This window comes from Somniosus microcephalus, chromosome 28, assembly GCF_052327205.1.
Source record: "Somniosus microcephalus isolate GS21.2 chromosome 28, FLI_Smic_1.0, whole genome shotgun sequence".
In the NCBI taxonomy this organism is placed as follows: Eukaryota; Metazoa; Chordata; class Chondrichthyes; order Squaliformes; family Somniosidae; genus Somniosus; species Somniosus microcephalus.
Genome location: NC_141014.1, coordinates 36,839,927 through 36,865,179, shown reverse-complemented (window position 1 = coordinate 36,865,179; position 25,253 = coordinate 36,839,927). Strand labels below are relative to the sequence as shown.

Sequence of the window (25,253 nt, the reverse complement as noted above, 5' to 3'; positions counted from 1 at the left end):
CCCCACCTTAAAAAAGCCTCACATTCATTATCTAGGGTCGTGCACGGAGAGTGGTCACTTGGGCAAAGTACAGGAGGGCAACTAGATACCCAGCCAAACATCTTTAGGAGTTGGTCCTGCACCTCTCCCCTTCCTGAGAAAGGGGCAGGACCCTTTCTCCATACTCATACACTGGCCTGCTGCAAGATTCCCTCTTGTTAAAAGGGGTCCTCGTCTTTCCTTGTGGAGCCCAAAAAAACTGAGAGGCAAAACAGTAAAGGTTTAACAAGCTTTTATTTGGAAACAGATAGCCAAGTGTGTTCTTTGCAGAGCGCCTGTCCAATGGATTATTTGTCACCGCAAGGGGTTCACTTTAATGTCGCACTGCATTTACCAGGAGTATTTTGGTAATAATAGTGTCACAACTCAACACTTGGGACAGCAAGATCTACAGCCCCATTTACTCAGTTGAACAATGGAATCCTTTCTGGAGAGTTGGGATGTATACAAGCCGAAGAACTTGCGGAAAACGAAAAAAAAAAGGGCAAGAGACTCGGGCATCTAACTAAGACTCTTAACAGATGCAAGCCACACCCCGGTGGGACAGGTTGGCCAAGCGTCACGTGTCGTTAACTGCTCTCCCCCAGGGTGTGCTTGTCGAACAGATACTCTCCCATGCCGTTATCAGGGGCTCCCAACCGCTTCAGGTTGGTGATGTGATCTGCAAGCTTCTTAATGGCCTCAACTTGCTCGTTCAAGTAGTTTGTCTCCAGGAATTCGCATAGCTGAAATAGGAAGAGAATGCAGCATTGCAACTTACAGGAAACTCTTTATTATCCGGCACCGACGGGACCGGCGTGGTGCCGGTTTATCAAAAAGTCCGGATTACAGAGAGGTCTAGTTAAAAGGTACGAGAGCTCCGTACACAGCAACAAATCCAGGCTTCCCTGTTGCTTAGCAACATGTGCAGGAACTCCGGCCACAGACCAAGCGTCCCTGTTGCTTAGCAACAAGTGCAGGAACCTCACTTACAAAGCCACAGATCCAGGAACGGCCACTAATGTGAAGTAAAACTTACCTGAACCTACTCCTGAATTTTGCCGGTTAACAGAGATTTCCGGTTATTTAGGTGCCGGTAAATCGAGAGTTTCCTGTACTTCACCCAACAGGGGACGCTCAAGGTCTAGCTCAAAAACTACTTGCAGACCCCGCTAATAGAATTAGAGAGTTACCAGGCCCAATTCATTTATATTATCCTGTCGATTAGTGAATCAAATTTCAGGTTAGAAATTTTCCACAGATCAGTCAGATAGTTCTTGGTCACCAGGTCATGCCTCCGAGCCTCCCGATATAAAGACCCTCCGAGATCTCCGCGCTCCATCCAATTCTGGCCTCTTGCGTATCCCCCGATTTTCATCGTTCCACCAGTGGCGGCCGTGCCTTACATAGAAACACAGAAGATAGGAGCAGGAGTAGGCCATTCGGCCCCTCGAGCCTGCTCCGCCATTTAACGAGATCATGGCTGATCATCCAAATTCAGTACCCTGTCCCTGCCTTCTCCCCATACCCCTTGATCCCTTTAGCTTTAAGAAAGATATCTTTCAGCTGCCTGGGCCCGAAGCTCTGGAATTCCCTCCCTAAACCTCTCCGCCTCTCTCTCTCCTCCCTTAAGACGCTCCTTACACCTACATCTTTGACCAAGCTTTTGGTCACCTCTCTTAATATCTCATTATGTGGCTCGGAGCCAAATTTTGTTTGATAATCGCTCCTGTGAAGCGCCTTGGGACGTTTTACTACAGTAAAAGCGCTACATAAATGCAAATTGTTGTAGTTTTCTCACATGGGAATTAAGAATCAAGTTTCTCTTCAGTAGGATGGCTATAAACATGTGTGTGAGCATCCAATTAGTCACTGGCCAGAGAGGGATTTCCTGACAGCTACAAACTAGTCTGAGGGGGTTTGGATTTATGACATTCACAGCCCAGCGTTTAATGCAGGGTCACTAATGTGGCTTTTTAAAATCGCAGGGATGGAATTGCGTGGGGGTTCTGCTGTTTCTTGGTGGAACTTCTGTCCGCCTCTTACAAAGTAAATGACGGGCAGGTTAGAATCATCGAATGGTTACAGCACAGTAGGAGGCCATTGGGCCCGTCGAGCCCGTGCCGGCTCTCTGCAAGAGCACTTCAGCTAGTCCCACTCCCCCGCCCTTTCCCCGTAGCCCTGCAAATGTTTTTCCTTCAGCTATTTATCCAAGTCCCTTTTGAAAGCCACGATTGAATCTGCCTCCACCGCCCTCTCGGGCAGTGCATTCCAGATCCGAACCACTCGCTGCGTAAGTTTTTCCTCCTGTCGCCTTTGGTTCTTCTGCCAATCACCTTAAATCTGTGTCCTCTGGTTCTCAACCCTTCCGCCAATGGGAACAGTTTCTCTCTCTATCTACTCTGTCCAGACCCCTCATGATTTTGACATTTTCCACGAGCGCCCCTTCCTGACCCACTGTCGATCAGTCAATCATAGGACATTTTTAATAATCTTTACCCTCCCAAGATGAACGAAACCAGACAGAGTCATGATGTATGCTCCTTGTTAGATTCTCCCCTTCTAAGTTTAATCATAGAAGCATACAGCACAGAAGGAGGCCGTTCGGCCCATCGTGCCTGTGCCGGCTCTTTGAAAGAGCGCTCCAATTAGTCCCACTCCTCCTGCTCTCTCCCCCATAGCCCTGCAAACTTTTCCTTTTCAAGTATTTATTCAATTCCCTTTTGAAAGTTCCTATTGAATCTGCTTCCACCGCCCTTTCAGGCAGCGCGTTCCAGATCACAACAACTTGCTATGTAAATTTTTTTAATTTTCATTTGCCCCCCCCCCCGTATCTTTTTGCCAATTATCTTAAATCTGTGTCCTCTGGTTACCGACCCTCTTGCCAAGTGGAAACAGTTTCTCCTTATTTGCCAAGCGCAAACAGCTGAAGGGGCGCACGTCAACCCACCCGCCCCTTCAACCACCGTCTGCCCCACCTGTGACAGAGACTGTAGGTCCCGCATTGGACTCATCAGTCACCAGAGAACCCATTTTTAGTGTGGCAGCAAGTCATCCTCGGTTCCCGAGGGACTGCCTAAGAAGAAGATTTACTCTAACAAAAAGCCCTCGTAATTTTGAACACGTCTATCAAATCCCTCCATAAACTTCTCTGCTCGAAGGACAATAAATTTAAACCCCAGTTCAGGGTGGCCAAGATTTGGCGAGGTCATCACACTCACATTGGGATCGTTCTGCTCGGAGGCCAGTTTGTGCAGGTCCAGCAGGCGTTGGTTAACATCCTTCTCCAGCTGCAGGGCACGCTCCATAGCCTCCAAGCCATTGCCCCATTCGTCCCGGTCAGGTTTCTAAAAATACAGGCATCGAAGTTGAAGGACATTTCTCAACGTTGGGCAGAAGGGGGGGGGGGTGCGGGGGGAAGAGAAAGAAAGGAGGACGGAAACATTTCCCTTATAAAATTCAAACAGGACTAGACAGACTAGATGCAGGAAGGATGTTCCCGATGGCGGGGGAGTCCAGAACCAGGGGTCACAGTCTAACGATAAGGGGTAAGCCATTTAGGACAGAGATGAGGAGGAATTTCTTCACCCAGAGAGTGGTGAACCTGTGGAATTCTCTACCACAGAAGACAGTTCAGGCCAATTCATTAAATATATTCAAGAAGGAATTGGATATATTTCTTAAGGCTAAAGGGATCAAGGGATATGGGGAGAAAGCAGGGACAGGGTATTGAGTTTGGATGATCAGCCATAATCTCGTTGAATGGCGGAGCAGGCTATCTTCTATGTTTCTCCCACTGACCTTGATATCCCGCAGGATGATGCGGCCTCCGCGCTGATTCTGAAACTTCATCAGCTTCTCTGCATGTTCCTGCTCCTCGGACGACTGCTCCAGGTAGAACTTAGCAAAGTTCCTCAAGGCAACGTCATCCCGATCAAAGTAGTACGACTGAAACAGAAAGGTGCAGAGCGTGACGACAGTATCACACACAGCACCGTCACCCCCAAGGCACGCACCCTCCCGACGTGGACATAATTCAGTTCTTTCATCGTCGCGGTGTCAACATCCTAGCATTCCCTACCCAACGTCATTGTGGGTGCGCCATCACCACCAGGACTTCAGCGCTCCAAGAAGGCGGCCCACCACCATCTTCTCAGGGCAACTAAGAATGGATAGGTGTCAGCTGTGGCTCAAAAGTTAGCGCTCTTACCGCTGAGTCAGAAGGTTGTGGGTTCGAGTCCCACTACCAGAGAGGCCGACACCCCCCAGTGCAGTACTGAGGGAGTGCTGCACTGTCAGAGGTGCCGTCTTTCGGATGAAACGTTAAACCGAGGCCCCTGTCTGCCTCCTGGGGTGGACGTAAAAGTTCCCATGGCACTATTTCGAAGAAGAGCAGGGGACTTCTCCCTGGTGTCCGGGCCAGTATTTATCCCCCAACCAACATCATTAAAAACCCAGATAATCTGGTCATTATCTGTTTGTGGGAGCTTGCTGTGCGCAAATTGGCTGCTGCGTTTCCTACATTACAACCGTGACTAAATTTCAAAAAAGTACTCCATTGCTGTAAAGTGCTTTGGGATGTCCTGAGGTTGTGAAAGGAGCTATAGAAATGCAAGTTCTTTCTTTAATAAATGTGACCGATGTCCACATTTATAATGGAATTTCCTATGTAAACTCGTCACACTGCAGTTACACCCTCCCGCCACTGGAGGCTCTGCAGTACCTCCACTGGTGGGAGGGTGTAATTACAGTCTGACAAGTTTACGGATGTAGTTTCCATTATAAACAGGGCATAGGAATTTATAAAGAAAAAACATGACAGGCAGTGTGAGTTGATGTAAGGTTTTCAATATAAATTTGTTCCTTTGTATCTATTCATTTAACTTCCAATTCCAATCCCAACTATATTTAAGTTCTGCACTTGCTTTAAAACTGTTAATCTCGAACATCTTCCAGTTCTGATGAAAGTTCATTGACCTGAAACGTTAACTCTGTTTCTCGCTCCACAGAGGCTGCCTGACCTGCTGAGTGTTTCCCAGTATTTGCTGTTTTTATTTCCGATTTCCAGCTACCGCAGTATTTTGGTTTCGATTTATATATTTATATTTAGCCTGTTCCTTTTTTTAAAAAGCGGGTGGATTTAGCCTCAACCATGTTTGAGAAGAGTCTGCTCTGTACATATTTTGCAGTGGCTTCTAATCTTCAGGCTCATTTAAGGCTGTTTAATTTGAAACCAATGTCCTATTCTGTGCTTATTCTCAACCAATTACCTTACATTTTGCTCTTGGGTTTGTAAAATACACTGGGTTGTTGGGTGGGGGGGGGGGGATGTATTGGTTTGTTAATTGGTGTGCTGGGTTTGTGAGGGGATGCACTAAGGTTGTATGGGGGGGATGTGCTGGGGTTGATGCAATGGGTTGGGTTGTCAAGTGATGGAGTGCTGGGATTGTGAGGGAATATGCTGGGATTGTTTGAGGGGATGTGCTGGGATTCTGAGACGATGTGTTGAATTGCGAGGGGATGTGTTGGGATTGCGTGAGCGGATGAGATGTGCTTCTCTGCTGGTACCATGAGATGTGTTGGGTTTCTGCTGGGATTGTGAGACAATGTGCTGGCTTGCGAGGGAATGTACTGGGGTTACATGAGCAGATGTGTTGGTTTCTCTGCTGGCACGGTAGTGGGTATGTACTACAGTGAGGATGTGCTAGTTTCCCCTGCTGGGATGTGCTGGGTTTCCCCTGCTGGGATTCTCTGCTGGGCTGTGCTGGGTTTCCCTTGCTGATCTGTGCTGGGTTTTGTCTGCTGGGCTTCCCTTGCTGGGCTGTGCTGGTTTCCCCTGCTGGGCTGTGCTGGGTTTCCCGTGCTGGGTTTTCTCTGCTGGGATGTGCTGGATTTCCCTTACTGGTTTTTCTGCTGGCACTATGAGGGATGTGGCTGGTTTGACTGCTGGGCTGTGCTGGGTTGTATGGGCTGGGCTGGTTTTCCCTGCTGGGTTGTATGGGTTGTGCTGTGTTGTATGGGCTAGGCTCATTTGTCTGCTGGGCTGTGCTGGTTTTCCCTGCTGGGCTGGGTTGTATGGGCTGGGCTCATTTGTCTGCTGGGCTGTGCTGGTTTTCCCTGCTGGGCTGGGTTGCATGGGCTGGGCTCATTTGTCTGCTGGGCTGTGCTGGTTTTCCCTGCTGTGCTGGGTTGTATGGGCTGTGCTGTTTACCCTGCTGGGCTGTATTGAGTTTGTCTGCTGGGCTGTGCTGGGTTGTATGGGCTGGGCTCCCTGTTGTGCTGTATGGGCAGTGCTGGTTTCCCTGCTGGGCTGTACTGGGTTGTATGGGCTGGGCTGGGTTTCCCTGCTGGACTGGGTTTTGCAAGCTGGGCTGTATAGGATGTTCTGGGTTTGTCTGCTGGGCTGGGTTGTATGGGCTGGGCTGGTTTTCCCTGCTGGGCTGTACTGGGTTATATTGGCTGGGCTGGTTTCCCTGCTGGGCTGGGTTGTATGGGATGTTCTGGGTTTGTCTGCTAGGTTGTATGGGCTGAGCTGGCTTTGTCTGCTGGGCTGTGTTGTATGGGATGTTCTGTCTGGTTTGTCTGCTGGGCTGTGTTGGGTTTGTCGGCTGGGCTGTAGGGGCTGGGTTGTATAGGATGTTCTGGTTGGTCTGCACTGGGTTTGTCTGCTGGCCTGTACTGGTTTGTCTGCTGGGCTCTGTGGATGTTCTGGTTTCCCTGCTGGACTGTACTGGGTTGGTCTGCTGGGCTGGGTTTCCCTGCTGGACTGGGTTGTGCAAGCTGGGCTGCATAGAATGTTCTGGGTTTGTCTGCTGGGCTGGTTTTCCCTGCTGGGCTGTGATGGTTTTCCCTGCTGGGCTGTACTGGGTTGTATGGGCTGGGCTGGTTTCCCTGCTGGGCTGGGTTGTATGAGATGTTCTGGGTTTGTCTGCTGGGTTGTATGGGCTGGGCTGGCTTTGTCTGCTGGGCTGTGTTGTTTGCTGGGTTGTGTTGGGTTTGTCTGCTGGGCTGTGCTGGGTTATATGGGCTGGGTTGTATAGGATGTTCTAGTTGGTCTGTACTGGTTTGTCTGCTGGGCTGTGCTGGGTTTATTGGCTGGGCTGTGTGGATGTTCTGGTTTGTCTGCTGGGCTGTGTGGATGTTCTGGTTTGTCTGCTGGGCTGTGCTGGGTTGTGTGGATGTTCTGGTTTGTCTGCTGGGCTGTGCTGGGTTGTGTGGATGTTCTGGTTTGTCTGCTGGGCTGTGTGGATGTTCTGGTTTGTCTGCTGGGCTGTGCTGGGTTGTGTGGATGTTCTGGTTTGTCTGCTGGGCTGTGCTGGGTTGTATGGGCTGGGCTGTGTGGATGTTCTGGTTTGTTTGCTGGGCTGTGTGGATGTTCTGGTTTGTCTGCTGGGCTGTGCTGGGTTGTATGGGCTGGGCTGTGTGGATGTTCTGGTTTGTCTGCTGGGTTGTGTGGCTGTTCTGGTTTGTCTGCTGGGCTGTGCTGGGTTGTATGGGCTGGGCTGTGTGGATGTTCTGGTTTGTCTGCTGGGTTGTGTGGCTGTTCTGGTTTGTCTGCTGGGCTGTGCTGGGTTGTATGGGCTGGGCTGTGTGGATGTTCTGGTTTGTTTGCTGGGCTGTGTGGATGTTCTGGTTTGTCTGCTGGGCTGTGCTGGGTTTGTCTGCTGGGTTGTGTGGATGTTCTGGTTGGCCTGCTGGGCTGTGCTGGGTTGGTCTGCTGGGTTGTGTGGATGTTCTGGTTGGTCTGCTGGGCTGTGCTGGGTTGGGCTGCCACTCTCTCACCATGGACAGATAGACGTACGAGGCGACGAGCTCCCGGTTGATCTGGGCGTTGATCGCATCTTCGCAGTCCGGCGGGTAGTTCTGGCGGCCCTGGCTCGGGCCCCGCGCTGCCCTGCAGGCGGCGGCAGTCAGCAGCAGGCGGCAGCCCGACCTCAGGCCCAGCAGACAACGAGCCGGGAACAGGCCCCGCACCAGGCTCCCCATGGGCTCGCGCACGGCTGGAGGAGCGCGCACGCACGCCCACCGCGGGAGCGCGCACGGCACCGCCCCCCCCCCTGGGCAATGGCTGATTGGCCAATCCCCCCCCCCCCAACAATAGCTGGCCGCCATGTTGGGTGTGGCGACTCCCGCCGCGCTCGGCATTGTGCGCGCTAGTCCGCCATGTTGGGTGTGGCGGGCGGCTCCCGCCACCATCTTCCAAGCCCGCTGGGCCGGGTGTGAGCCGCCATTTTAGGTCAGGCCCCTTGAAGTATGTGAGGGATTAAATTTCAAATGTTTGGGGCCCTCTTCCCCCTCAACCCCTATAAAACCCAGAAGGTTGTGGGTTCAGTTCCCCACTCCAGAGACTTGAGTGCAAAAATCTAGGCTGACACACCCAGTGCAGTGCTGAGGGAGTGCCGCACTGTTGGAGGTGCCGTCTTTCGGATGAGATGTTGAACCGAGGCCTCGTCTGCTCTCTAAGGTGGACGTAAAAGATTCCATGGTGCTGTTAAGAACATAAGAAATAGGAGCAGGAGTAGGCCATTGGGCCCTTGGAGCCTGCACCGCCATTCAATATGATCATGGCTGATTTTCTACCTCAACTATCCCCTGATTCCCTTAATATCCAAAAATCTATCACTCTCTGTCGTGATTATGCTCAATGACTGAGCATCCACAGCCCTCTGGGGTAGAGAATTCCAAAGATTCACCACCCTCTGAGTGAAGAAATTTCTCCTCATCTCAGTCCTAAATGGCCGACCCCATATTCTGAGGCCAATTCATTAAATATATTCAAGAAGGAGTTAGATATATTTCTTAAGGCTAAAGGGATCTAGGGATATAGGGAGAAAGCAGGGACAGGGTACTGAATTTGGATGATCAGCCATGATCTCATTAAATGGCAGAGCAGGCTCGAGGGGCTGAATGGCCTACTCCTGCTCCTATCTTCTATGTTTCTATGAGACTGTGACCCCGGGTTCTAGACTTCCCAGCCAGAGGGAAACATCCTCCCTGCATCTACCCTGTTTTGAAGAAGAGTCCTCCCCGGTGTGCTGGGGCCAATATTTATCCCTCAAATAACATCACTAAAAACAGATTATCTGGTCATTATCACATTGCTGTTTGTGGGAGCTTGCTGTGCGGAAATTGGCTGCCGCGTTTTTCACATTACAACAGTGACCACTCTTCATTGGCTGTAAAGCGCTTTGCGAAGTCCTGAAAGGCGCTATTTAAATGCAGGTCTGTCTTTCTTTCTTTCCAAGGGAACTCGTGTCAGAGCCCATGAAGCAGAAAAAAAACCCTGTAAATCCGACAACAAAACCGAAGATGCTGGAAACGCTCGGCTGGTAATCTGTGGAGAGAACAGGTGAGCAAAGTCTCAGATGTGGCCCGGGCCGGGGTTGCCAACTCTCCAGAATTGTCCTGGAGGCTCCAGGAATTGGAGCTTCATCTCCCAGAACCCCTGAAAAATATCGGGGTATTTTTATTTTTCTTCAATTTTTTTGAACACTTCAGTTATAAAAATATTGCAGCTCGGGGGAGGGGAACTGGCTGTTTTAACGGGCGGGGCAGTGGGAGGCGGGATATCACGTGATTAAACCTCCAGGGATGGGTCCGACCAGAGCTGGTAACCCGTGGGTTGGGATCTTGAGGAGGCCTCAGGATCGTCTCGGACCATGGCTCGGAAGACAGGAGGGAGGTTGGATCCATTGGGAAATAGAAGAGTCCTTAAGAAGCCAAAGTCTGAGCTCCATCTCCTAACGTGTGTCAAAGCGAGGAGCGAAGTTCGGAGGGACTATCCTAACATATAATAATTATAAACATTTAAAACTAAACCAAGAGCTAAAAGTGAGAAACTTACGCTAGAAAATAAAGATCTTCAATTTGTGAAAATAAAGACTTGCATCTACACACAGCACCTTTCATGACCTCAGGGTGTCCCAAAGCCCTTTACAGCCAATGAAGTTAAAATGCCCACATCCCGTGAACAAATAAAATAAAAATCTCACGGCACTATTTCGAGAAGAGCAGGGGCGTTCTCCCCGGCATCCTGGCCAATATGTATCCCTCGATCAACATCACGAAAACAGATTATTTGGTCATTATCACATTGCTGTGCCGCATTTCCTACATTACAACAGTGACTACACTTCAAAAGTACTTCATTGACTGTAAAGCGCTTTGGGACGTCTTGAGGTCGTGAAAGGCGCTACACAAATGCAAGTCTTGCTTTCACCATAAGTAATGGGCACTTTGGCGGGCTCCCGTGGGCATGAATTTCTTCAAACAAGGAATAAAGGGGGACATTTGAAAGAGAGAAGTCTTGCAGAATAGCTTCTGCTTCTGCAGCGGTTCAAGGCGGCGGCTCACCGCCACCACCTTCTCGAGGGCAATTAGGGATGGGCAATAAATGCTGGCCTTGCCAGCGACGCCCACATCCCATAAATGAATTTAAAAAAAAAACCCTTGTCAGCTAAAGCAAAGATGACCCAGTTAGAATTTCAAATACAGTAAAGAGAATCTCCACACTGGATCACACTGATTTCTTGTCTCTTTTCTGACTCTGTCGCACTTCATCTCTAAATTCTTAATAAGGATCACAAATTTTACACACAAGTCTCACCACAGAGAGGTACGCATAGGAGCTCCCTGTTGATCATGCGGTTGAAGGCTGTCCTTGTGTTAGTTCTGTTTTATAGGCGATGCCATTCTGATACTCTTATCGCTCAGAGCCCTTATAAAGTTCCAGATAAAATAAGGACCTGCCACAAAAAGCTGCTGAGCTCGGACTGTGTTCCGTTCAAACACTGTTGAAGCAAGAATACTGCCTGGAATGTGAAAAGCTGCATAAAGGAGCCCCTTATAATTGCACGGCTGTGCTGGTACATGTGATAATGCTGACTTTTTAAAAATTAATTAATCGGATAAAGGCTCTGCCTAAAAGTACAATCATTATATGACAAGGGAATGGGTAGGCTGATAGCTCGGAGCCAAGCTCGATTAACTGCTCTGATTACAACATTGCTTTTTTTACTTTCCCGGGCTTAGTTTAGGTTGAAAGAAATCTTAAAAGATATAACGCAAAGCTCGTGCAGGTTAATAGATTTTCTTGATTAGTATGGTTCAGTAATGTTTAGATATTAAAGTTTTGAACTCAATTTAAAAAAAAAAGTTTCTTGGAATGAGTAGCATTCTGATGTGTGTTTTTGCTCCTTCTGTTGCTGTTTCTCCAAATTCTCCCTTTCTAACTCTACAACTTCTCCCAGAGTGGAAGTTCCTGGGCTTATGCTAAGATAATGTTGCATTCTATTAAAATTAGAGCCAGACCTTTCGGGAGTGAAGTTAGGAGACACTTCTACACACAAAGTTTGGAACTCTCTTCTGCAAATGGCAACGGCAATTGATGCTCGGTCAATTGTTAATTTTAAAGCTGAGATTGATAGCTTTTTGTTAACCAAAGGTATTAAGGCATATGGGGCAAAGGCAGGTATTTTTTAAAAAATTTGTTTAAGTGACTTGGGCCTCGCTGGCAAGGCCAGCATTTATTGCCCATCCCTAATTGCCCCTTGAGAAGGTGGTGGTGAGCCGCCTTCTTTAACCGCTGCAGTCTGTACTTCTTTGTAGTGGTACAAAGACCGAGTTAAGAGTCAACCACATTGCTGTGGGTCTGGAGTCACATATCGGCCAGACCGGGTAAGGGTGACAGATTTCCTTCCCTAAAGGACATTAGTGAACCAGATGGGTTTTTATGACAATCCAGTAGTTTCATGGTCACCATTACTGACACTAACTTTTTATTCCAGATTTATTTAATTAACTGAATTTAAATGCCCCAGCTGCTGTGGTGAGATTTAAACTTGTGTCTCCAGATCATTAGTCCAGACCTCTGGGTTACTAGTCCAGTAACATAACCACCCTTCTGGAGTTAGGTCACTGATCAGCCATGATCTCATTGAACGGAGGAACAGGCGCAAGGGACTAAATGGCCTCCTCCTGTTTCCTAGGTTCCTAATTGTATAGCCAAAACAGTAAAAAGCAAGTCATGATCAAACTGTAGAGTGTTCCGGTCGTACCACACCTTGTGTACTGGCTCCAGTACTGGGTGCTGAGGCACAAGGCAGATATTCAAGACACTGGAGGCAGTGCAGAGAGGAGCCATGAGGCTGATCTCTAGTACAGGAAACTCTTGTTTAAACGGCACCTAAATATCCGGAAATCTCTATTAACCGGCAAAATTCAGGAGTAGGTTCAGGTAAGTTTTACTGTACATTAGTGGCCGTGTAACTGGGGTTCCTGCACCTGTGGCTGTGTAACAGGGACTCCTGGATCTGTGGCCGTGTAACTGGTGTGCTGTGTAACGGCGCTCTCTGTTATCCGGAATTTTTAATCAACCGGCACCAACCCGGTCCCGTAGGTGCCGGATACCAAAGAGTTTCCTGTATCACCCGCGTTTTGAGAAAAGACTGAAGAAACATGTGTGTTTCAGCCTTCAAAGGAGACGGCTGCGAGGTGATCTTGTAGAATCATAGAATAGTGCAGCACAGAAGGAGGCCATTCGGCCCATCGAGTCTGTCCCGGCTCATTCAAAGAGCAATCCCATTAGTCCCACTACCCCGCTCTTTCCCCAGGAACCTGGAATTTATTCTCCTTCAAGTATTTATCCAATTTCCTTTTGAAGGCCACTATTGAATCTGTATCCACCGCCCCATCAGGCAGCGCGTTCCAGATCCTAACCACTCACTGCTTAAAGTTTTTCCTCTTGTAGAGGTAAATAAGATAGTTAGCAGTCTGGAAAAGCTAAACGCTGAAAATTACTTACATGAATTTAAACTGTAAGAGCAGGACAAGGGGACATAGGTTCAAACTTGTAAAAGGAAAATTTAGGACTTCTTCACTCATGGAATGGATTCCCAGATAGCGTAATAGGGGCAAAAACCCCAAACTCATTTAAGGACCAATTATTTAGGAGCTGTGTCTCAGTGGGCAGCACCCTCACCTCTGAGTCAGAAGCTTGTGGGTTCAAGTCCCACTCCAGAGACTTGAACACAAATCTAGGCTGACACTCCCAGTGCAGTACTGAGGGAACGCCGCACTGTCAGAGGTGCCGTCTTTTGAATGAGATGTTAAACCGAGGCCCCGTCTGCTCTCTCAGGTGGATGTAAAAGATCCCATAGCCACTATTTCGAAGAAGAGCAGGGGAGTTCTCCCTGGTGTCCTGGCCGATATTTATTCCTCAATCAATATCACTAAAACAGATTATCTGGTCATTATCACATTGCTGTTTGTGGAACCTTGCCGTGGGCAAAATTGGCTGCTGCGTTTCCTACATTACAACAATGTCCACACTTCAAAAATTGGCTGTAAAGCGCTTTGGGATGTCAGGTGGTTGTGAAAGGCGCGATAGAAATGCAAGTCTTTTATTGCTGCTGATTTCACCAAAAATCATTTCTAGCCTAATATTTTACCGTGATAAGAAGGAAAGCCTTTGTGATTCATAGAAACATAGAAGATAGGAGCAGGAGTAGGCCATTCAGCCCCTCGAGCCTGCTCCGCCATTCAATGCAATCATGGCTGATCATCCAAATTCAGTACCCGGTCCCTGCTTTATCCCCATATCCCTTGATCCCTTTAGCCGTAAGAAATATATCTAACTCCTTCTTGAATATATTTAATGAATTGGCTTCTACTGCCTTCTGTGGTAGAGAATTCCACAGGTTCACCACTCTCTGGGTGAAGAAATTCCTCCTCATCTCTGTCCTAAATGGCCTACCCCTTATCCTTAGACTGTGACCCCTGGTTCTGGACTCCCCGACCATCGGGAACATCCTCCCTGCATCTAGTCTGTCCAGTCCTGTCAGAATTTTATAAGTTTCGATGAGATCCCCTCTCATTCTTCTAAACTCCAGCGAGTACAAGCCCAATCGACCCAATCTCTCCTCATACGTCATTCCTGCCATCCCAGGTATCAGCCTGGTGAATCTTCGCTGAACTCCTTCCATGGCAAGAACATCCTTCCTCAGATAAGGCGACCAAAACTGCACACAATACTCAAGATGTGGTCTCACCAAGGCCCTGCACAACTGCAGCAAGACATCCTTGTTCCTGTATCAAACCCGCTCGCTACGAAGGCCAACATACCATTTACCTTCTTAACCGCCTGCTGCACCTGCATGCTTACCTTCAGCGACTGGTGCACAAGGATACCCAGGTCTCGCTGCACTTCTCCTTCTCCCAATCTATTGCCATTCAGATAATAATCTGCCTTCCTGTTTTTGCCACCAAAGTGGATAACCTCACATTTATCCACATTATATTGCATCATCCATGCTTTTGCCCAATCACCCAACCTGTCCAAATCATCCTGGAGTTTCTCGGCATCCTCCTCACAGCACACACGCCCACCCAGCTTTGTGTCGTCCGCAAATTTGGAGATACTACATCTAGTTCCCTTGTCTAGATCATTAATATATATTGTGAATAGCTGTGATCCAAGGACCGATCCCTGCGGTACCCCACTAGTCACTGCTTGCCACTCGGAAAAAGACCCGTTTATTCCAACTCTTTGCTTTCTGTCTGCCAACCAGTTCTCTACCCAAGTCAATACCTTGCCCCCAATCCCATGTGCCTTAACTTTACACGCTAATCTCTTATGCGGGACCTTAACAAAAGCCTTCTGAAAGTCCAAATACACCACATCCACTGGTTCTCCCTTATCTATTTTACCAGTTACATCCTCAAAAAATTCCAGTAGTCAAGCACGATTTACCTTTTGTAAATCCATGTTGACTTTGTCCGATCCTGTCACTGTTTTCCAAGTGCTCAGCTATTACATCTTTTATAATGGACTCTAGCATTTTCCCCACTACCGATGTCAGGCTTACCGGTCTATAATTCCCCGTTTTCTCTCTACCACCTTTTTTGAACAGTGGGGTAACATTAGCTACCCTCCAATACATGGGTACTGTTCCAGATTCCTTCAAATGTTGGACGATGACCAGCAATGCATCTACTATTTCTAGGGCCACTTCCTTAAGTACCCTAGGATGTAGATTATCAGGCCCTGGGGATTTATCAGCCTTTAATCCCATCAATTTCCCTAACACCATTTCCCTACAAATACTGATTTCTTTCAGTTCCTCCCTTACATCCACTCGGGAGGCCTCCTGATGAATTAAACAGCAACGGCAGTGCCAGCAAGCAGCCAAGCAGACTTGTCAAGCCTTCCAAACTCTGGCGCTATCACGCCACTTCTCCCATCTGCCGGCAGCCGAGCCAAAGCGGCTGCCCTAATAGTTGAAAGAGCTGTCACTCACGGAGCATGCTGCAACTTGAAGTTAAAGCCAGGCTGCGCCTGAGCAATATAAATACAGGTGCACCTGTGATATGTTTTCAGACTGCTGCCTGTGAACGCCTCTCATCAGTAACCGTTCCTTAGCTCCTATATCATCAGAAGTTTTTTTTAAAAATCATCAGTTATTTTACTGCACATTAAAAACCCGATCAGGATGGACAATAATGTGCGTTTGAACTACCACAAGGACAGTGAGACTGCTGTCAACCGCATGATCAACATGGAGCTCTACGCCTCATACGTTTACCTCTCCATGGTGAGTTCCGCACCTGACGTCAACGTCTTTTAGCCTGAAATTTGTCAGTGTACTAAGAAATTCCTGCAGGTCTTGTCAAAAGGTCATTTTCTTTTTAAGGAGGTATTGATGTCTTGCAGGAAATCATTTTTGTTATTGACTAGACTAAGTTGAGGTAAGTATGAGAACTAATGATTTCCCAGTCCTTTTCATGTGGCGACAGTGGTTATCGATCAGTTGGAGTATTGACCAGTTCTGGGATTAATAATATCTGGGAGTAGAACTCCTGATTGTCAAATTTCGTGTAAAGATCTTTAATGTGCTCGGACTACATTCTTGTGTGCACTGTTTTACACGGTGGTTAATGTCAGACATTGCCTATGTAAAAATAGCACATAAGGAATATTGTATGAGTGTGTTAAATGGTCCCACATGAATTTTGCTAGTCAGAAGTTCTCCCCTTTGGTGTTTATGTGAAGCCAGAAAACATGGGGTACATTTTTTTCTCTGCATTTTCAGCAAATAAAAGTAAATGCGATTATTATAAAGGGCAGCATGCCGATTTACAGCCACAAATTGTACTTTTTGCTAAAATAGCACACTGAGGACAATGCCTCTCTGACGACCGATAGCCACCTCAAAGCAAATCCGATTATTCCAATGATAAATTTCCGCATTGTGTAATTTCAAGCCACCATTTATTGTCAGAAAATGTTTATATAGACTTATTTTCCCAAACGAACGGCTGACCAGTGAGCAAACTGCCATCTGTTACCAGGTCGTGTAATGGGGTGAGCAAATCGTGTCAGTTCATGAACAGGTGGGTGGGGAGAATTGCTCTAGTCATTGTGTGTAGTAATTGGTAAAATGGTCCATCAATGATATCCGCTGGTTGTATTTCTGACCAAAGGAGTTAACGATCTCATTATAAATACTGACCAGGGGACATCTTGGTGTTGTCACCAAACATAATGATCAGAGCAAGTCTTCCTCCATGGTGCTCGAAACTGCTGGGGTGATTCATGCTGCAGCAAACATTGCATCAGTGGAATCAGTTGTCATTTCTAAGACTTTGGGCTGGATTTTCATTGAGAAGTCGGGTAGGAGGCGGGACTACAACTTTCGGGGTTGTAGTCCCGCCTCCATCGAGTTCTAGCCAACCCACGCGATTTAAACTTGATTGACCTTGTTGAGCCCACCCAGCGGGCTCAGCAGGCCAATTAAGGGCCACCTGGCAACAGGTGACATCACAGATTGAAATTTCATCTGTTAAGACCTTTTGACAGATGAAATATCAGCGTTTCACAGCTGTTTGAAGCTGTCAAACACTGACAATCTGCACTCCAGGTTAATTCCTTCCTCTCAGGATGATTTAGAGATCTTCCCGGAACAGAAAGCTGAATGCTGCAATTTTTGACAGCTCGCAGCCATTCTGCTTTCTGTGCTGGTGAGATGAGGGACTCCCGAGACCTGAAGGAAGGAAGGCTGTAAAGGTAAGTAAAGGTATGTAAAACTTCTTTAAACACTTTACGCACACCAAACACACTTACCTCTGCACTCATGCACCCATCACTCACCTGAACACCGGACATCTCGACCCCTCCAAGCCCTTCATCCCGACGGTCCGCCTCCTCTAACTTGGCGTGGTTTGGAGCCGTCGGGAATCCCACACTTCAACATTAAAAATAGGGATTAGGCTAAAAACTTCCTGTTAACTACCTGTTAACAGGCAGTTAATTGGCACTAATGCCCTTCCCGCCTCGGGGAGGCGGGTCCCAGTGTGGGGCGGGTACCCGCCTCCTTTGAAACGGGCATGGAGGCGGGCTGGGTGCGGAATGGGGTCGGGACCCCCGATTTCGGGATTTTAACCCCCCGCATGCCTCCAATCCCGCCTCCACGGCCCAATGAAAATCCTGCCCTTTGTATTCCATTTCCCCCCCCACCCTGCGATTTGATTTGCATGTTTACAGGAACTCAGTGTGCCGAGGCCAGATAGACTGTTGAACATTTCCCACTGGGCCATCGCTGGAAAGGGCAAATTCTTGGGTAGAAATCTTGAATTTCCCAGAGAGTCACGCCCCTTCACCCGTACAAATTTCCAGAAAGATGGAAAGCTCTGGGACATATTCTTCCCTCAGAGAGGGGAGTGGTGGGTCGTTGAGATGTTTCCAACCAATCCAAAGGCTGAGCCTACCTACAGCTTCCCAAGACAACGCTGCCTGAAATAATCTTCCCACTTCTTCTTCTGCTTACAGCAACTTTATTTTAAGAACAAAATTTTTATCTTTAATCCCTGGCCGAGCAGTTTACTCCTGAAGTAGTTGAAACCATCTCGCCAAAGTTTCAACTAATTAAATGTGCACTTAGGACCACATCTACTACATTTTTTAAAATGTCCCTAATGACCGTCCTGTCACGCCTGAATGAGAATACCTTGTTAGTAATGAAATGGATATTGAAGTTTTTTTTTGGGTGTGTGCTTCTCATACGAATTCCCAGTAAAATGAATAGGGATGGGTGTGCGTTTGCGAGATGGGAACGATTGAATTGAATCTGAGTAAATGATAACAGACTGAGTGTCCCTCGACACTTCTGCTTCCCATCACCGACTCTAAAAGCTAATTTAATATATGCTTTAATCATTAGCTGGCCATCAAAATACTGAAATATTCCTGATCGAAAATAGTATTTGTTGTGAGCAATGCACAGTAGTTATCTGAAGGAACCTAAACATTCTTTACTAAGTCATAGTGCTAAAAAAAATAGTATTTGTACAAGCATAAAAGTTACAAGGGTTGTACCATGACACACGCCATATGAATCTTTACAGCTCCCTCTATGTCTTTCAATTCTGGGAAGCAGGTGATCTCACCGAGGGAACCCACTGTGTTAATTTTCTATTAATTACACCCCCACCCCACTGTTTTGCAGTCATATTACTTTGACCGAGGCGATGTTGCCCTGGATAACTTTGTGAAGTTCTTCAAGAAGCAGTCGTACAAGGAGCGTGAGCAAGCTGAGAACCTGATGACTTTCCAGAATCAGCGTGGCGGCCACATCATCCTGCAAGATATCAAGGTTAGCCTGTAGGAAACAACCATTCAGAATGTGCCTTTGTTATACGACGAGTATTGTGTCCAGATTCTGCTTACTTGTTTCAAAGTGACTAAAGCAAACACCGCTTCCCGTCACCTCCCCTTTCAGCATTCTGAAGGGACCGCTCCCTCCGCGACACCCTGGTCCGCTCCACTATCACCCCCAACACCCCTTTCCCTTCGCCCGGCACCTTCACGTGCGAGCGCAGGAGATGCAACACATGCCCTTTTACCTCCCCCCTTCCCACTGTCCAGGGCCCCAAACACTCCTTCCAGGTGAAACAGCGATTTACTTGTACTTCCTGCAATCTAGTATACTGTATTCGCTGCTCACGATGCGTCTCCTCGACACTGGGGAGACCAAACGCAGATTGGGTGACCGCTTTGCGGAACACCTCCGTTCAGTCCGTAAGGGTGACCCAGAGCTTCCGGTCGCCTGTCACTTTAATTCACCGCTCCATTCCCACTCTGACCTCTCGGTCCTCGGTCTCTTACACTGTTCCAATGAAGCTCAACGTAAGCTCGAGGAACAGCACCTCATCTTTCGATTAGGCACTTTACAGCCTTCTGGACTCAACATCGAGTTCAACAATTTCCGACCAGAACCTCTGCCCCAATCTTGTTTTTCTCTCTCTCTCACATGGCAGCTATCGATCATTCTGCCATTTGCACTTCATCTAGAGTCATCTTTTGTTTCTTAACTTGTCCTATTACCATCTCCTTTTGTCTTGCACCATCATCCCTTTTGTCTTTAATCTCTCCTGCCTTCCATCCTATCACAGACCTTCCCTTTTGTTCTTTCCTCCTCTCCTCTCTCCCTGCCCCTACACTTGCTTAAAAACCTGTTCCATCTCCAACTTTTTCCAGTTCTGATGAAGGGTCATCGACCTGAAACGTTGGGGTAGATTTTCCCGAACCTGTCGGGAAGAAGGCGGGACCTCCCCTTTTGGGTTTTTGACCCGCCTACTTCGACGTCCGGCCAATCCGCGCAATTTTCCCTTGATTGACCTTGTTGAGCCCGCCCAGCGGGCTCAGCAGGCCAATTAAGGGCCACCCGGCAACAGGTGACGTCACAGACTGAAATTTCATCTGTCAAGAGTTCTTGACAGATGAAATATAAGTGTCTCACAGCTGTTTGAAGCGGTGAAACACTGACACTCAGTTCTACCATGAGTCCTTCTGCACAGACTCAGTTAGAACTCTCACTGGCACTTTTGACAGATCGCAGCCATTCAGCTTTCAGTTCCGGCTGAGTGATGGACTCCCGCAGCCTAGAGGAAGAAAGGCTGTTAAGGTAAGCACAGGTAAGTAAAAGTTCTTTACACGCTTTAGACACACCAAACACACTTACCTTTGCACTCATGCACCCATCACTCACCTGAGCCCGACATCGCGACCCCTCCAACTCCTTCAACCCGACGGCCTGCCTGCTCTAACCTGGCGTGGTTTGGAGCCGTCGGGAATCCCACACGAAACCCCTCAAAATAGGGATTAGGCTAAAAACTGCCTGTTAACTACCTGTTGACAGGCAGTTAATTGGCACTAATCCCTTCCTGCCTGGTTTCGGCGGGTCCCAGTGCGGGGCGGGTACCCGCCGCCCCTGAAACTTACGTGAGGCGGGGTTTTGGGCGGGATGGTGTTGGGACCCCCAATTCGGGATTTCCCCCCCCCCCCCAAACACGCCTGAAACCCCGCCTGACGGCTCCACGAAAATCTAGCCCATTAACTCGGTTTCTCTCTCCACACGTGCTGCCTGACCTGCTGAGTATTTCCAGCATTTTCTGTTTTTATTTCAGATTTCCAGCATCCGCAGTATTGTGCTTTTGTATTAGTTGTTAGCTTATGCTGTCTTATACCCAGCTTCTGGAGATTCCTTGAACAAAACTGCTGTCGATTCAGTACTCAATATTGAATCTGATTAAAGTTTGATAAGGAAACGTCACACCAGAGCAAGAAGGAATGCTCTTCGGAGATTGGGGTCTAAGCATGTTGCTACAACAGGAGTCCTGTGCTGTCTCTTGTTTTGCCTTTGCCTTATCTCTGATGTGTTTCATTACCGGAGCTCTGCGCTATCTCTGATTCCCTCGGAGTCAGAAGGTCGTGGGTTCAACTCCCACTCCAGGGACTTGAGCACATAAAGCTAGGCTGACACCCCAGTGCAGTGCTGCACTGTCGGAGGTGCCGTCTTTCAGATGAGACGTTAAACCGAGGCCCCGTCTGCTCTCTCAGGTGGACGTAAAAGATCCCATGGCCACTATTTCGAAGAAGAGCAGGGGAGTTCTCCCCGGTGTCCTGGGGCCAATACTTCTCCCTCAACCAACATAACAAAAACAGACGATCTGGTCATTATCACATTGCTGTTTGTGGGAGCTTGCTGTGCGCAACTTGGTTACTGCGTTTCCCACATTACAACAGTGACTCCACTTCAAAAGTACTTCATTGGCTGTAAAGCACTTTGAGACATCCGGTGGTCGTGAAAGGCGCTATATAAATGCAAAAAAAAATTAGCTGGAAAAATGGATGAGAGCTATCTAATAATAGCTACATAGCAAGATCCCACAGAATCCTGTGAATTTCATGCTTCCTTTGTATGTGATCCTGACCCTAACTAACCAGGCCACACTTTTATCTCTAGAAACCAGAGCAAGACGACTGGGACAATGGACTGCAGGCAATGCAATGTGCTCTACAATTGGAGAAGAACATTAACCAAAGTCTGCTGGAGCTATACAAGCTGTCCAAGGACCGAACTGACCCTCATGTAAGTATCCGGGAAAAAAAAACCTCTTAGCATGTAGGGTTTTGGGAATTCAACATGCCTTATAAAACAAAGAATGTCGGTGAAAAGGGATTTAGATTTTTGCTCAAAGTTGATGTAGTGACCATCTCTGAAAGCCTTGTTACCGGGGATTGTCGGGGGCGGGGGGGGGGGGTTCAAAATTCTGCAAATTTGCAGTTTGGGAAGCTGCTTCTCTTTCTGTTATAAGTTCAGCAGCAGCAGAGGATTAGACATTAAATTTGAGCATTCATGGTGTTCGCAAATCTCATCTTCACTCAGTGTTTGAAGCCATTCCACTCTCCTTGGCTTACTGCTTCATTTGGACAAGTAAGCTGACCCACTTTACTCGATGTGGGCGAGGGGAGATGTCGCCGTTTTGTGAAATGATCACCTGACTGACCAATCGTGGCCCCATACAGGAATTAAAAAAAAAAAAATCCGGCACGGACGGGACCGACGTGGTGCCGGTTCATCAAAAATTCTGGATAACCGAATGCTATAGTAAAAGATAGGGAGAGCTGACAGCTCCGTATAAAGCAACAAACCCTGTTGCTTAGCAACAGCTGTAGAACAATGGCCTCAAGTTTCAAGCATCCCTGTAGCTTAGCAACAGCTGCAGCCACACCCTTGCACAGCAACAGATGGAAGGCGGCAAATACAAATATGAAGTAAAACCTACTCCTGAATTTTGCCGGTTAACCGAGATTTCTGGTTATTTAGGTGCCGGTAAATCGAAAGTTTCCTGTAGTTGGTGGCAATGATGCTCTGAAACACTAGGCTTTTCAAAGGCGGAAGTGTATCAGTGGACGCCAGTGGTTAGGTCCTACAATTGAGTCGAATGGGCCTATAAAGATTGAGTAGAATGGAGCTTAGAAGAATGAGAGGTGATCTCATTGAAATGTATAAAAATTCTTAGAGGGCCTGACAGGGTAGATGCCGAGAGGCTGTTTCCCCTGGCTGGAGAGTCTAGAACTAGGGGGCATAGTCAAAGGATAAGGGGTCGGCCATTTAGGACTGAGATGAGGAGAAATTTCTTGTTGTGAATCTTTGGAGTTCTCTACCCCAGAGGGTTGTGGATGCTCAATCGATGAGAGTATATTCAAGACAGAGATCGATAGGTTTTTGGGCACTAAGAGAATTAAGGGATATGGGGATAGTGCAGGAAGGTGGGATTGAGGTAGAAGATCAGCCATGATCTTATTGAATGGCGGAACAGGTTCAAGGGGCCGAATGGCCTACTCCTGCTCCTTTTGTGCTTACATTCTCACAATAGGAGCCATGAACACAATTGTATAATCTGTCCTGAGTGGTCCATGCCTGGACAACTAGACCATATAGTAGTTAATACTTTATTCACAGTAAACAGCGTCTGATTTCATTTCCCTCCAGTTGTGTGACTTTCTGGAGACTCACTTTTTGGAAAAGCAAGTCAAGACCATCAAGAAACTTGGGGACTACATCACCAACCTGCAACGCCTAGGCGCCCCCCAGAATGGCATGGCTGAATACATGTTCAACAAGCACACCTTGGGGCTGGAGCAGGCAGGCCAACGTCAGGATTTCACCTCTGACCTTATATACAACAATATTTCTCACCAAAAATTCTCCAGCCCCCTGAACAAATATTGACCAGTTTTAGAATTCTCTAACATTTGGTGTCTGTTAGAAAACTTCACAATCCTTACCACGATTTAGTTTTGCAGCTAATATTGCTGGGTTGTCAACACCGTATAAATGCTTTAATTGACTAATTTTTAGAATTTGGCAGCGCAGTGAACAAATTCCTGGAATCGGACTGAATGAATAGTTGAGGTTAGCGATTCATTAGAAGAAATGTTGCCAGAGATCACAGACCAGTTAAGAGTGTAAGGAGCGGGAGCCGGCCACACGGCCCCTCGAGCCGGCTCCGCCATTCAATAAGATCATGGCTGATCTTCTACCTCAGCTCTACTTTCTCGCCCGATCCCTAATCCCTCGGTTCCGTTAGTGTCCAGAAATCTATCGCTCTCAATCTTGAATATACTCAACGGCTGAGCATCCACAGCCCACGGTCATAGGTAAAAGTGGGAGACGCATGCTTCAAGTTGCTCACTCACAACCTGACCTGACGGCATGGACATGATTGACAGCTGCTGCCTCCCCAGCTCACATCTGGCCTCGTGCTACTCTGCCGCTACATGTAATTTCGATGTAATTCTAACAGGGAAGCGTACCATCCAGTCCATGTTGGCGTCTACACCCCTCGTGCCATCGGAATCTCCGCATCCTCCCTGCCTTCTTCCAGCTGATTCCCTGGGCTCTACAGCACCTGCATTTCTAAACCAAAAAAAAACTTAAAAGCGGAAAAAGCAACCGCAATTGACGCCGAGGAACCCAGCTGACCTGCTGGACCCAACTCTGAGAGAGGTCGCGCAGCCGCAGTGGCCCGCTGTGCCGCCAACTTAGAAGTCAGAAATGCTTCCCTCCCTCCTGATGTTGCCCAGAAGTAGCGTGATATATGTTTCATAAAGTCAAGATTGTCAGGGCGCTGTGTAAGAATCATGGGCTGTCATGCTGTGAGAGATCACTAGCCTTGTAAACAGTGAATGCAGCACTCACTGCCATCACGTGTAATTCAAAGAATTTATCAATAAAAGCAGACCATGGAAAATTTGTTGTGGCGTGCTGACTTTCTGTAAATAGGGCCAGTTGCTGTAAACCCTTACGATAGCAAAATACTGCAGATGCTGGAAATCCGAAACAACAACAGAAAATGCTGGAAAAACTCAGCAGGCCAGGCAACAACCGTGGAGAGAAATTAGAGTCAATGTTTCGGGTCATAACCCTTTGTCAAGACTGGAAAGGCACAGGAAATGAAATAGATTAAAAGGCCGGGTTGGGAGAGAACAAAAGAGAAGTGAAGAGACATTAAGAGGTATTCAAAACGAGACGAGATGGTGATAGGACTAGTGGAGACAAAAGACGGCTCTAGATTAGGTGTGAAATGCGCTGCAGAGTGGGAGACAGTTGCCATGTGGGAGAGAAAGAAGGGGGGGGGGGGGGAGAGAAAGGGCCAAAACAAAGGTGTGGATAAAAAATAAGTAAAAATGTAATGGGGGCCGAGGTTATGATCTGAAATTGTTGAACTCGATATGGAGTCCGGAAGGCTGTAAAGTGCCTAATTGGAAGAGGAGGTGCTGTTCCTCGAGCTTACGCTGAGCTTCCGTGGAACAATGCAAGAGCCCGAGTACAGTGAGGTCTGAGTGGGAATGGGGCGGTGAATTAAAATGACAGGCAACCAGAAGCTCGGGGTCACCCTTACGGACTGAACGGCAGTGTTCCGCAAAGCAGTCACCCAATCTGCGTTTGGTCTCCCCAATGTAGAGGAGACCACATCGTGAGCAGCGAATACAGTATACTAGATTGCAAGAAGTACAAGTAAATCGTTGTTTCACCTGGAAGGGGTGTTTGGGGTTCTGGAAAGTGGGAAGGGGGGGGGGGAAAGGTATAAGGGCAGGTGTTACATCTCCTGCGCTGTAAACCCTTAATCGCCTGTTATTGACTAGATAGGGTAGAATTTCTGACTGGTGAAACTCACTTACGAATACTTCTCCCACTCAGACCTTATTGCAGTGTGCACTATTTTTATGCGTTTATTTAAACGCCTGTGTAACAGTAGGAAGTTAACGGGAGTACATTCATATGTGAACTTCCCTGATGGGAAGTTCTGCCCTCCTGACTGTAATTGTGAGCTGCCGGGGGTGTGGGGGAGGGCAGGTGCGTGTGAACAGAATGGAGCTCAGATGCAAGTAC

The 25,253-nt window shown here is 47.7% G+C and overlaps 2 protein-coding genes across 2 annotated transcripts; one reads left to right on the top strand and one right to left on the bottom strand.

The window, feature by feature from the left end:
* Positions 1-254: 254 nt before the first annotated feature.
* LOC147099595 (ferritin heavy chain B-like) lies at positions 255-8,046 on the bottom strand. The gene is made up of 4 exons (XM_085969836.1): positions 7,801-8,046; positions 3,820-3,966; positions 3,240-3,365; positions 255-764 (listed from the first exon to the last, which is right to left on the bottom strand). Exons 1-4 carry the CDS (start codon positions 8,002-8,004, stop codon positions 609-611), a joined length of 633 nt encoding a protein of 210 aa, XP_085825962.1. The 5' UTR covers positions 8,005-8,046; the 3' UTR covers positions 255-608.
* Positions 8,047-8,181: 135 nt separating this feature from the next.
* LOC147099594 (ferritin heavy chain-like) lies at positions 8,182-24,111 on the top strand. The gene is made up of 5 exons (XM_085969207.1): positions 8,182-8,237; positions 9,328-9,367; positions 18,519-18,665; positions 21,318-21,443; positions 22,851-24,111. The coding sequence occupies exons 1-5, from the start codon at positions 8,182-8,184 to the stop codon at positions 23,088-23,090; spliced, it is 609 nt and encodes a 202-aa protein (XP_085825333.1). The 3' UTR covers positions 23,091-24,111.
* Positions 24,112-25,253: the final 1,142 nt, after the last annotated feature.

What these genes read in the sequence shown, in the direction of transcription:
- LOC147099595 (XM_085969836.1), bottom strand. Translation starts at nt 8,004, where the DNA reads ATGGGGAGCCTGGTGCGGGGCCTGTTCCCGGCTCGTTGTCTGCTGGGC. An exon ending in TCATCCTGCGGGATATCAAG is followed by an intron (nt 3,366 to 3,819) that starts GTCAGTGGGAGA and finishes CTGTATTTTTAG; the next exon opens with AAACCTGACCGGGACGAATG. An exon ending in CCGAGCAGAACGATCCCAAT is followed by an intron (nt 765 to 3,239) that starts GTGAGTGTGATG and finishes TTCCTATTTCAG; the next exon opens with CTATGCGAATTCCTGGAGAC.
- LOC147099594 (XM_085969207.1), top strand. Translation starts at nt 8,182, where the DNA reads ATGTTGGGTGTGGCGGGCGGCTCCCGCCACCATCTTCCAAGCCCGCTG. An exon ending in CCAAGCCCGCTGGGCCGGGT is followed by an intron (nt 8,238 to 9,327) that starts GTGAGCCGCCAT and finishes ACAAAACCGAAG; the next exon opens with ATGCTGGAAACGCTCGGCTG. An exon ending in AGGACCGAACTGACCCTCAT is followed by an intron (nt 21,444 to 22,850) that starts GTAAGTATCCGG and finishes ATTTCCCTCCAG; the next exon opens with TTGTGTGACTTTCTGGAGAC.